The sequence below is a fragment of the Macaca nemestrina genome, chromosome 13 (genome assembly GCF_043159975.1).
Source record: "Macaca nemestrina isolate mMacNem1 chromosome 13, mMacNem.hap1, whole genome shotgun sequence".
Lineage (NCBI taxonomy): Eukaryota > Metazoa > Chordata > Mammalia > Primates > Cercopithecidae > Macaca > Macaca nemestrina.
In genome coordinates, this window is record NC_092137.1 from 1,144,285 (window position 1) to 1,157,189 (window position 12,905).

The window sequence follows — 12,905 nt, forward strand, 5'->3', positions numbered from 1 at the left end:
GCCAGCTGGAAGAACTTATGGAATGAAGTCATGAATGATTTTAAAGAATAACCAGAGGATGATGAAGAATTTGGGAAAATCCTTTACACAGCAAGACAAGTTGTTGAAGGATTTGCCAACATGCTTGACGAAGAAATGTTAGAACCATTGAGAAATGAAGGCCACCGAGAAATGGTAACAAATGAGGAGCTGAAAGAACTCGCTGAGTCACCTACAGAAGAAGATGAAAGTGAAGAAGAAGAAACTGAAGCAGAACCAGCAATGTGGACATGACTGACATTTGCTCAAGTGTTTCCAATTGCACAAAGGGTAGAGGGCAAAATTATGGAATACAATCCTTGAATTGCACGCAGCATTAAAGTCACCCTTAGAGTCACCAAAGGATTAGAACCTATGCAGTACCACTTTGATTGTAGCAGGACGAGCCATGGACAAAACCCCTCAGACACTGAGGTAGTGAAGGGAGTGGCTTGAATCAGCAGGGAGCATCCACAGGCTAGAGTCTTAAAATCTGAGCTCTTCAGGTGCTCAACTTCTGTCCCTTTTAAGGGCTCACAACTCTAAGGGGGTCCGCGTGAGAGTGTCGTGATCGATTGAGCAAGCCAGGGGGTTCGTGACAGTGGCTGCGAGCACTAGTGGTCAGAGTGAAACAGAACAGAACGGGAGGTTTCACAGTGTCCTTCCATACAATGTGTGGAATATATAGATAACATCAGTTGCTAGGTCAGGGGTCAAATTTTAACTACCAGGCTTAGGTCAGGCAGACCCAGGCCTGGTTTGGGGTCTGGTTCCTAGGTGCCAGGCTACCTGCCTTTAGTTTCGCTTCTCTTTCCTTTTCTGAGTATAAAACAATATGAGAGGGTCTCTCTCTTCTCTCATTTCCCTACCTTTGAGACTCTCACTTTTTATTAGTGGGAGTTCTCACTCTTATTTTCACTATTTATGTCTTCTTGTGCAATAGGTTGATAGTGATTCATACAGTACACTGGTGCTGAAGCATTCTGGTGAACTAAGGAAGCAATAAGGCTTTTTATCATTTGAAGGAGTACAGGCAGCAAACAAGGGAGCAGTAAGCAGGTTCCTATTACATTACAACTTATAAGAGTTTTAAATCTTCCTAGTGCTGGGAACCAATTTCTAAACATGGCCTTAGGATCAAACCCATGCCACACTTGCATGGGCACACGTGCCAGTTTTGCTACATCTTTATGTCTTCAACTACTTGCCCCTGATCATCTATGTGTAGACAACAATTAGTAAGGTTAAATTTTCTACGAACCCTTCCTTCAGTTGTTAGCAAGTAGTCGAGAGCCAGTCTATTTTGATAGATAGCATTCCTCACCTAAGTTTCTTGGTGGACTAGAACAGTCAAGGTTTGACCGATTTTATTAGTGATGATTTCTAAAACAGCTTGCAACCATATGATTCGGTTTGAGCATGTAAATGGGGGTCTGGTATCCCCATGAGCCGTCTTGTGCCTAAGTAGCAGGCCTATAATATTGTATGATTCTCTTAGGGGGCTATTCATTATTTTTCAATTTTTTTATAGCTATTCTTTCTGCAGGAAGCATAGACAGGGAAGCCCAGGAGTTCGCCTGTTTTTATGGGCAGTAGGAAGAAAGATGGTTTAATAGTGCCAATAACACAACTACCTGCACACTGGTCAGGCAGCTTAGCGTAGGCTCTATGTCCACATATCCAGTATAGTCCAGTGGGGGCCATCCAGTCCCGGTGGGATTCTGGGTGGGCTTAAATGGTCTGCAACTTTGGAAATTGACTGAATGGATTTTTATCTGTGTGGTTTGAACTCCACCATGTAACTGTTTTTGTGGTACTATTATACGGTTTTTGTCTTAGGCAACTAAGTCATCCTACAGAATGAGTGAATTCTTTCCTTTTTCTAGCTATGCAATATTGTCCAATAATTGAGACTTTTGGAACCTAGAAATGATCAGGGTGATTCTTTAGGGCTGGGAATTCATCAGGAACTGGGTCTGTAGGCACTAATTCTTGGGCTTCTTATGGCCATTGATCTATTACAGTTTTTCCACAAATATAACATTTAGAGACTGGGCTACATACCTTGGATAGAATAGCATTATACAAACAAGTTTCTTTTAGAGTCCCAGTACATGTATAATAACCATAAAATAACAGGACTGTAGCAATCTTTTGTCCTACCTCAGTGACTTGATGTATATACTGGGAACAGTCCTCAGTCTGAGGAAGGTCAGTTGAAGCCCTCATTGTACAAGTCCAAATTTTAAGGAAAATGAGTCCCAAGATGAGTTTCCTCATGCTTCGGCCGTGCGTGGACCAGTGGAGCAGGGCTTGTCGTCCTCTTCAGAGTCACTTTGCAAGGGTTGGTGAGGCTGCTCCCATCCACGTACAGCTCCCAGTCTACTGATGTTTAAGGAGGTCTCGGAGGTCTTGGAGAATAAACTGAGTCCAACACCTCTACACAGTTATGTTTAACTGGGCTCTCTGATACCAGGAGTAAGGTGGCGGGGTTTAGGGTGTTGTAAACTTCAATGGTTATGTGGGGATTTTCACAGAGCAAGCTTTGGTATCTAGTTAGTCTAGCATTCATTAGCTAATGATGTCCTTTGGTATTTATTAAAGTCACCACAGCATGGGGGGACTTTATGTTTAGGTTTTGCCCAAGAGTTAGCTTACCTGCTTCTTGTGCTAACAGGGCTGTTGCTGCCAGGGCCCTTAGACATGGGGGCCAGCCTTTGGAAACCCTGTCTAGTTGTTTTGAGAGATAGGCCACTGGCCTTGGCCAGGGCCCTACAATCTGGGTTAAAACTTCAACTGCCATTTTTTTTTTCTTTTTGACACATAGAGTGTAAAGAGTTTTGTCAGGTCAGGTAGTCCCAGGGCTGGGGCCGACCTGAATTTTTCTTTAACTCATGAAAACCTTGTTGCTGTTGGTTGTAATAGATGTAGTTTATCTAATTTACATTTTTATTAACTGTCACTTACTAAAATACTGACTTAAATCCTGCAGCTATTTGATTTCAAGCTTTCAATTGATCCGGTATTCCTTGCAGGACTCCAATTGCTTCTAAATGGACGTGAGAGTCGAAAGACCTATAAGGGGCTTCTCTCACTTTACGATGTCTTATTTTTCCTCCCTCTGGTTGATGAAATGCCAGGGTGAAAGGGATAGTCAACTGGACTAAAGTACAAGTGCCACTCCAGTTATTCGGCAGAGTGACTAGTAAGGTCCACCAAAACGCCACCACACATCCGCTCGGGGATGAACAAGGGCTGACTGATAGATAGGCTCTTGAAAATGCTCAAGTTCATCGCATTCCTTCGGGTCTCCAAGGAATGCTAAATGTCTTCCCTGTTGTGAGAGACACAAAGTGAACTTAGTGTTGGGAGACGGAGGCTGGATGACTCTCCGGGGCTGACCCACAGGGTGCTGGACTTCGAGATATAGCAGAGAGAGAGCTCGGCGAGACTTGTTACTCCAGCCTGTAGAATCCTGGAAAAGAGCTACCATGCAGCCCACGCCTGGTCGACTGGAGGACCACCTTAGTGGAAGGGGGACAGTCAGGGCCTCTGGCCTGCCATGTGCACAAGCATAACAATTGCTTTTGTTTAACATGCAGATAGAATATTTGATCCATTCCAACCAGGCATTTGCATCTTGGTATGCTGTCTTAGTTGCCAAAATTTGTTTTAAGTTTTTAACTTTTATGATCTTCTAGTAAAATGAATGTTTTTTTAGCACCTGTTTTTATTGGTTTTTAAACCAAAGACAGCCAAATACCATTTTACATTTAACAATGCTTTTTGTATCATTTTTATACTAGAGAAGATAAATTTTACCTTTATATTAGTGTGTTATTGATGTTAATTTTAATAAAATCTTGTAGACCTATTTATCTAATTTTTAATATTTGACCATAAGGTAAGATTTTATACACTCTTTTTAACCTTTTATAATTTTTGTTAAAGAGCAGGTTGGTGCTTTAAGAAAAAACTGTTGCATTTTTACTTCAATGTTCAGTTCATAGAAAAACTGGATGATACCTTTTTAACTTTAGCTAATATGTTTACACACAGAATTTTCTCTATAATTAACGCTTTAAAACTTGCTTAAGCTTTCAAAACAATAATTTTTTTAACCTTTTAATGTAGGTAAAAATCCACATTCTTATGCCTCCTCATAAGCCTTTTACCAAAGGTATATTTTACTTTCCTTACACACCTTACACATAAACTGTTTCTTCAGTAGTACTCAGGAGGCCTTATTACTTTTAAACTATACAACATTTTTTGCATAAATTTTTTTATAACATTTTTTCTTTCACGAATTTTGCAGACAATTCTTTGACATGTCTCAACTTTCTGACTTATTACAAACATTTCTTTCTTTAAACAACCACTTAATTTATTTCAGGACAAGAATTTAGCATATAACACTCTTTTTACATACATTCTGCCTCCCCGCGCCCACCCCCCCCCGCCTTTTTTTTTCCTTTCTTCTGTTAGCAAACCAGCTACCACTACAGATTGAATGCATCTGGGCCATTTGCGGGTTACTGGGTTAAGGATTTTTGATAGGAAGGCCTCAGTGCTTTCGGGATACGCCCTTGTTTACACTGACAACGAAGTGGTATTAGAGTGTTACAGGGTTACTGAGAATACCTTTAATTATCAATTACAGGTTTTAAATTTACCTTGGCTTTTAAAGGAATAGGGTATACTGTTTTATTCTTAACTACTTGAATATTTCTCTCTTTCTCTTTTTCTTTTTCTCTTTGACTTTCTGTCTCTCTCTCTCTGACTTTTCTTTTGCCTCTGTCTCTTACTCTCTTTCTGCCTCTCTCTTTCTCTCTCTCTCTTTTCTTGACTCCTCCTTTGTCTCTTTGCCTCTTCCTCTCTGTCTTTTCCTCTCATTCTTTGCCTCTTTTTCTGTCTCTTTCCTCTCTTTCTCTCTGCTGGTCTTTCCTTGCCTCTGCCAGCCACTTATGCTGCTGTTCTCTTAACTACTGTTGTGGGGAAGGAGGTCTAAAACCAGCTGTTGTACGGGAACTGGTCTGGGTACCTTGGCTTACAGGATACCTTGGGCCATGCCTTTGAAACAAGGGACCTGTCTAGGCTTCCTTCTGATGGCCAACCCACCTCTAATGCTGGCCAGTCTATTTCACACAAAGTTCTAAGTTTTCCTGGTGTCGTAGTTACACCGTAATCTCCCTTAAATCCTTTCTTGAAAATTTTCAACATAGTTCCTAGTGGGGTGGGCTTACTTTGTGCCTGACCCATGTCTCCTCGAGACAAAACACCACACTCACACCACATGCATACCACAAAACAAAGAACGGGTGAAAAGGGCACACACACACACGTTTACAGTTTATGCCAAACCAGAATCAATATCAAAATCAGAGAATCAAGAAATCCAAGCCAGGTCAAAACCAAAACCAAAGTATCAAGAAATCCAAGCCAAGTCAAAAACAAAAACCAAAGTGCCGGTACAGGCACGTCATGGGTGATCAGGCCACACTTCCACTCAAATGAAGTAGGCAAATACCCAAGACCAATCCTGTCAAGCAATTCAAACCAAGTCAAAGTCAAAGTCAAAACCAAAACCAAAACCAAAGTGCCGATAAAGGCACGCTGTGGGTGATCAGGCCACACTTCCACTCAAATGGAGTAGGTAAATACCCAAGACCAATCCCGTCAAGCAATTCAAACCAAGTCAAAACCAAAACCAAAGTGCTGATAAAGGCACACCGTGGGTGATCAGGCCACGATTCCACTCAAATGGAGTGGGCAAGTTCCAAAGACTAGTCTTACCAAGTTTTAGATGTCCAGACTCCAAGTGCCAGTTCCTTCCCGAAGTTCAGCCACTGCGTTGATCCTCCAAGGGGGCCTGCCACACGCTGCTCTGGCGAGGCATCCCACTGGAGCAAATGCCTACCCGGGAGCGCTCTCAGGATCCGTGTCACTCTGGCTGGTTAGAGTCCCTCGCAGGGATGTTCCACAGGGCAGTCTAAAGCCGCCTAAGGAGCTGCCTCCACCGTTTGTTAATCACCTCACTTCCCAGTCAGGGAACCAAGGAATGTAGCGGACAAAACCCCTCAGACACTGAGACAGTGAAGGAAGTGGCTTTAATCAGCAGGGAGGATCCACAGGCTAGCGTCTTAAAATCCAAGCTCTTCAGGTGCTCAACTTCTGTCCCTTTTAAGGGCTCACAACTCTAAGGGGTTCTGTGTGAGAGGGTCGTGATCGATTGAGCAAGCAGGGGGTACCTGACATGGGCTGCAAGCACCAGTGGTCAGAGTGAAACAGAACGGAACGGGAGGTTTCACAATGTCCTTCCATACAATGCCCGGAATCTACAGATAACATCAGTTGCTAGGTCAGGGGTCAAATTTTAACTACCAAGCTTAGGTCAGGCAGGCCCAGGCCTTGGTTTCGGATCTGGTTCCTAGGTGCCGGGCTACCTGCCTTTGGTTTCGCTTCTCTTTCCTTTTCTGCGTATAAAACAATATAAAACAACATGAGAGGGTCTCTCCTCTCATGAGTTAAAATGAGAGACACCTCCTAATTACACTGTTCTTTCCCAAGATTTTGGAAAAATTTTCAACTATCTACGATCCCCAAACATCAATATCATCCTGGTTGGATGATCTAGGATCACAGGGAGCAGATGATCTCCTTTTGAGCTCTTTGGACATTCGGTAGCATCCTAATGCCTTCACAATGTCTGCGCCACGCACCTCACTTTCTCTCAGCCCGCAGGAGGCATCCTATCATTTCACATCATCCAAAAAAGGGTGAGTACAGTGCAGTGTAAGGTATTTGAGAGAGAGAGATTAGGCATTCACATAGCTCTTCTCACAGTGTATTGTTATAATTGTTCTACTTATTTATTGCTTTAATCTCTTACTGTGCCTAATTTATAAATTGAACTGTATTACCAGTATGTATGCAAGGAATAAACATAATATATAAATATATAATATATACATATATGTGTATATATTACATGTATAGTATATATTATATATTATGTGTATATAATATATACAATATATAATAAATACTATATATGGTATATATTATATGTTATATATGCATATAATATATAACATATACAATATATACATATATACTATATACATATATATGCACATATATGCACATATAATATATACACATGTACACATATAATATACATATATAATATATACACATATATACATATATATCTACATATATAACATATACATATATTATGTATATACATATTATATATACACATATATATACACACAGTACTATCCACGGTAACAGGCAGCCATTGGGGGTCTTGGAACATATCCCTGAGGATGAGGGGTTACTGTAGTTTTTTGTACTACATTTACAAAGTTTCTGTAAATTCAGAATTATTTCAAAGTTAAAAGTTAATAAAGAGACACTAACTGCAACTCATTTTAGACACATCTCAGAATCAAAGCTATACTCATCACAAAAACCAGAAAGTTGAATTTTGGTAACCTCATGGGGGACATTCCCTCGCCGAGTTTCAGGATAGTCAGTGTTTTACTTTTTATTGTTATTGTTATTGCAGTAGAACCCTAGTATTTAAAATAAAGCAAAATAACTCTTATGTGCAGTCCTAACACAGATGCATAAAAGCAGATATGCAGTTAAAACTTGCATTAATCAGCCTTTCAAAAGTAGCCCCAGAGCGCCTAAGATGTCCTGGAATCACAACATTTTATTATAGAAAGGATTCCAGGGATTGTCAGCCAAAACTACATTATTTTATAAATGAATTAACAATACCTTTGGTCTGAAAACAAAAATATATGTGTTTATTCATTAATGATAAAATTTTAACAAACACTTGTCTCTCAAAGTCAACATTCATGCATGCAACATGCTGTTTTTCCTTCTTCAGGTCCTGGAATAGAATGTCCCTTTTCGAGTTAATGAGACAATATCTTTGTGTATTTGGAGACATTTAATTTCTCAGAGATTATATGCACGCTCTTTTAAAAATGCAACCGGAAGGCAAACAATAATCTCTTGTGCTTTTCCTTTCTTATTCTAGGTTTTTTCTACAAATAAAAAGTAGTACAATATTTCTTACCAATTCACCCAAGAAGCATACTTTGTAAGAGGCACTGAGCCAGGTATAGAAAGACCTGATTTTTGCGATTCAAGAGCTCGTCCTCTGGTAAACCGAGTGCTAAGAAGTGCTGGCCGACTGCCCTGCAGGCTCAACAGGAATACAGAGAACAGAGAAATGGGGAAGGCGTCTGTGTTCGAAACCCAGGTCAGCTCAGCGGTCAAGCAAGTCGGAGTCAGAAAAAGTAAAGTGTTTAACATCGATTTTTCAATATTTATTTGTTTACAATGCGTCACATTCTGTTCCTAGATAGGGTTAACCTCTGAAGACCTCCGATTTCGCTGCTTTTCCTCGCCGTGGAGCGGGAATGAAATCGGCATCCCGGCCTCGGCGATGCGCGCTCGTTCCTGGGCCGGAGGATTTGGAAAGGGAGGAAAATATCCACATTTTTTAAAAAGTGGGTAGCCCTTGGCTCAAGCCTGTAATCCCAGCACTTTGGGAGGCCGAGGTGGGCGGATCACGAGGTCAGGAGATCGAGACCATCCTGGCTAACATGGTGAAACCCCGTCTCTATTAAGAAATACAAAAAACTAGCCGGGCGCGGTGGCGGCGCCTGTGGTCCCAGCTACTCGGGAGGCTGAGGCAGGAGAATGGCGGGAACCCGGGAGGCGGAGCTTGCAGGGAGCTGAGGTCCGGCCACTGCACTCCAGCCCGGGCGACAGAGCGAGACTCCGTCTTAAAAAAAAAAAAAAAAAAAAAAAAAGTGGGTAGCCTTGTATGCCCCCTCACTCCCCCGCCGCACTGGAATCTATCCTAAACTTACTTTCATTTACATTAAAACGGGACGGTTTGAGTCTACCAAACCCAATACCGCATCTGTGAGGCTCCTTTTGGCACAAACCTGAATGAACAGCGGGAACCGCCGCCTCCGCGGGCGCCTGAGATCTGGGGTCCCCTCCCCACCCGGTCTCCCCGCTCCAGCCCCCGCCCCATGAGCCCCAGGAAGGCACCGCCGAGCGCCGGGTCCTCGCAGGGTCCGGGAGACTCCGCGGACCGGAGGCGGGATGGGGGGCCCGAGCTTTGGGGGCGGGAAGGGAGGGTGGGAGGAGGAGGAGGGGAGCGGGGTTGGGGGAAGTTGGGGCTTCTGTATCTTTTCTCTGGGTCAGGACATCCTCGGGCCCTGCGCTGTTTCTCCAAGGGCTGGGGAGACGCCGTGGGGAAAGGTCTGAGGATGCGGCCGGCGCGCACAGGTGTGGGGGCTTCAGAGGGCCCGGGAGGACCCATGGGCCTCGAGGCTGTGGACTGGAAATGCCCCTGATGAGAAGCTGAGAACCTTTGGCCAGGGAGGTGGGGCGGCCGGGAGAGGTCGTCAAGCCGGTCCACAGCGCGCCCGTCTGCGCCCCAAAGGAGCGGGGGTGCCCCCCTCCCATCCACCCACCCGCCGCCGCCGCGCGCCGCGGACCTCGGCGACCCAGCCCGGGTAGAAGCGCGCGCTCCCCGCCTCCAGCCTCGTGCGCCGGCCCCTGCCCCGCCGGCCCCGCGATGGTGCCCCCTCCACCCCCGCGGGAGCGCCCCTGTCCCCCCATCCTGGCACTTTCCCCGGAGTCGCGCGCCGGTTTCCCGACCCGTGGGAGCGCCCCTCTCCCGACTCCGCGGATCCGCGCTCGCCGCCCTCCCCGCGGGTGCGCGCCCGGCCCCTCCTTCACCCGGGGCGGGTCTGCGTGGGCGGCGCTCCCGGGCGGCGGGCGGAGCTCGGGTTCCCCAGCTCCGCGCCCCGGTGTAGCCTGAGCTGGAGCCGGAGCCGGCCGAGGGGCGCGGACGCCAGGCTCCTGGCTCCAGGGCGGGGTCCTGGCGTTGAGCTCGGCCGGCCCGGAGCGCGGACCCAGCCGCAGGGGTAGCGATGAGCACCGAGGGACCCCCGCCCCCGGCCGCCCCCCGCGGACGTCCGGGCTGCCTGCTGGTGCCTGCGCGGGTGAGTGCGGCCCCTCTGCGCCCCTGCACCCCCGGCCCGCTTCCTTCTCCTTCGCGCCCGTCTCCCTCCGCGCCCACCTCGTTCCCCGCGACCCCTTCCCTGTCTCCGCGGGCGGCTGGTCGGAGGGTGGACGCCGGAGCCCCGGGACGCAATGGGCACCCGCCCCCTGGCCGCTCTGTTCCCTCCAGCGCGGTGTCTTACTGGAAACTTGCAGGCTTTGCTCTTCGAGTGTCTTGCAAGGCTTGGTTTTGGGGTGCACGGGCTTCCCTAAACTGCGTGGGAGGTAACGCTTTCCAGAATTTGGAATTTGAGATCGGCCCCACATTCCTTCCCAGGAGCGGCTCCTTTGGGTCCAGGCGGTGGTGCGGACCGGAGCGTCCCCCCCTGCAGCCTTCTGGCGCCCAGGCCGGGTCTGAGCTGGCTGGAGTGAGCCTGGCCAGGTGCGTGGCGCGGCCTCGGCAGGTGCTGGGGGCTCTTGGCCATTCGGGGAGCCGCTGGGACGCTAATTGGGTAATACGGTTTCTTTTTTGAAGTCTATTCTAGTTCTTACCCTAAATAACTCCTTCTCTGCCTTCTTACTTTTAAATAACTAAACTATTGATTGACAGAAAACAAGTATTAGTTCAAAGAAAAACGAAAAGTTCTTGGAAACCTTCAAGTTGCCACCCACAGCACAGCCCCAAGTTGTGAAAGCAGTTTAAGGGAGCACGTGGCCACCCCAGCCCTAGGAAGCTGCCTGGGAGCGCGGCTGTTCAGGAAAATGCATTGACAACCACTCCTTTAGGATTCCTTCCCCAGGAGCTCCCAGTCCCCGGAGCCACCAGGAATAGGACAGCTGAGAGACCGTTCAGAAGGCCACAGGCTGAGGGCTGCTACACATTCCTATTGTCATAATAACGATTCTAAACTAGGACAGTGGTTGTAGCTACTGTGTGATGTTAAAAAAAAATTATGGAGATAGATGCATCTTCATTCAAGTCGTACCTTTCTGGGCTTTTACTACAAAATATGAAAATTAAATTTCATGTAAAATGTGGGTGTTTATTTCTTGACGTATTTGTAACATGAATAGCCATCCCGCTGTTGCCCATGGTAATCAAACCCGAGAAAGTACGCGGGGATTACCTGGAAATAAACTGCAGTAAAAACTGCAGGCGCTCTGGAATCACAGCTTTCCCTCTGGTCACCGCCTTCAGCTTTAAAATGATGCCCTCCCATGGTTAGGAATTGTGCGTTTTTCTCGAGACATTCTTGCAGCAAGTCTTGCTTTTAATCATTGTAATTATAGCAGAAGCTTTGAAGTGGATTCATCATACTTCATAATTGACCCACTTGATGAGTTATTGGCAATAACGTCAACAAATACAGCAACTGCGCATATCCTAGTAAATGTTCTCATTTGTGCTCGGTGTTAATTAAGGGGCTGAATTTGATGTTTTCCAGTCAAGGGTGGCCTCTGCTCACCTGTTTGCTACAAGATGTGATTGGTGCTTTCTTTGTAATAAGGACCTTGATTATTTGAAACAGCCTATCTGAATTGTGTTGAAAGAAACTTTTTTTTCAGCGTTGGAAGCCAATTATTACAATAAGACGGAGCGTTTTAAGACCACGACTCCTAACTTTGCAGTCATAAGTAATTAGGTAGGTGCTGAGCCTACCTTAGACACCTTAGCCTACGTTAGACATTAGACACGGTCGTGTTAGCTCAGATTCTTATTTATTTAAAACGAATCTGTTAAGTATCGGTGTTGGCAGGTATGTCTTGAATGTTCTTAGCATACAATGTCATCCTTGCTTAATGGCAGAGACAACTGCGCAGAATTATTTTCTTACCGTAACTGCATAATATTATTCAACTTGTGTAATTATTTCATCATTTCAGTGAAGAGAACTTGGTGCTTTTAACTGGAAAAAGGTGAAAGTCTTTTCTAAATCTTACCTTTCTAGTCATGTTTTTTTTCTATCTGGAGTTGAAACCGTGCACATTCTTTATCATGACTCCTTGTCTGAATCATGGAATTTGGCCACGTTTGAAGGTCTCCTGTTCAGTAGCAAAACTGTCTTGTGTCCCCTTTCTCGTGCCTGTTCTCGATGTCTTTTTCTAAGTTAAGTCAGTTCATGGAGCTCTGTCTCTGACCATACCTGGATTTTGTCTGTCCGTGATAAAATCCCACGGACAGACAACCCTCAGTACAATGTGCTAAGTGTGTCTTGCTTGTAGCTTCAAAGACTACTATTGGTTGATGTTTACAGCATATTTGCTGCTTTTAAATGACAGCACTACTTCTGTCTGGGGCACGGGAAGAATCCTTGACATGAGCTAGGAACGTGCCCGTTTATACGATGAGCTTGCCCACTGAAAGGGGCCCATTAGGTCATTTTAAAAGTGCATTTGCTAAGGGCACCACTTAATCATCTGTTTACAGATAGGAATTGCTGCATGAGATGAATGAAGCCTCTGACCTCCTAAGAAGGTTACCCATTCCTTCTATGCTTTGGGTATGTTTCTCATCCTTGCTGACTCATCTTTAATTTCAATTGTAGAATTTCTGTTGATGTCTAGACATCATAAGCAAAACTCATGCATTATAAAGCAGGCAATTACCTGATTTTACCAGGAGACATGGAGACATGTTCCCCAATAAATATTTAAACGAGGCAATTAAGAAAAGTGTGCCTCCCCCTCTCCCCAATATGGGATGTTAAAATTGCCTTGTTTTCTGAATGGTGTATGTAGAGCAGCAACTTCTTGTCTCTGGATATCTTTATGGCTGATGACTGTAGACAAGGCATTTAAGCTTCAGTTTTAATTTAGATCTCCTTCCCAAGATACCC

The 12,905-nt window shown here is 45.2% G+C and overlaps 1 protein-coding gene and 1 long non-coding RNA gene across 7 annotated transcripts in view; both read left to right on the forward strand.

The window, feature by feature from the left end:
• Nucleotides 1–8,342, forward strand: part of LOC105497559 (uncharacterized) — a 32,950-nt gene extending 24,608 nt beyond the window's left edge. For all 3 annotated transcript variants that reach the window (XR_011611381.1, XR_011611380.1, XR_011611382.1), the window contains exons 3-4: nt 6,589–6,797; nt 8,081–8,342. This is a non-coding gene — a long non-coding RNA (uncharacterized lncRNA). The remainder of the gene's footprint in view (nt 1–6,588; nt 6,798–8,080) is intronic.
• A 1,518-nt stretch (nt 8,343–9,860) lies between these two features.
• LOC105497556 (syntrophin gamma 2) overlaps nt 9,861–12,905 on the forward strand; it is a 564,393-nt gene continuing 561,348 nt past the window's right edge. The window contains exon 1 of one of the 4 annotated variants that reach the window (XM_011768711.2): nt 9,861–10,070. In XM_011768711.2, coding sequence (XP_011767013.2) covers nt 9,999–10,070 — 72 coding nt within the window. In that variant the 5' untranslated portion in view covers nt 9,861–9,998. The remainder of the gene's footprint in view (nt 10,071–12,905) is intronic. The other 3 variants (XM_071076129.1, XM_011768716.3, XM_011768717.3) reach the window with 3 other exon arrangements.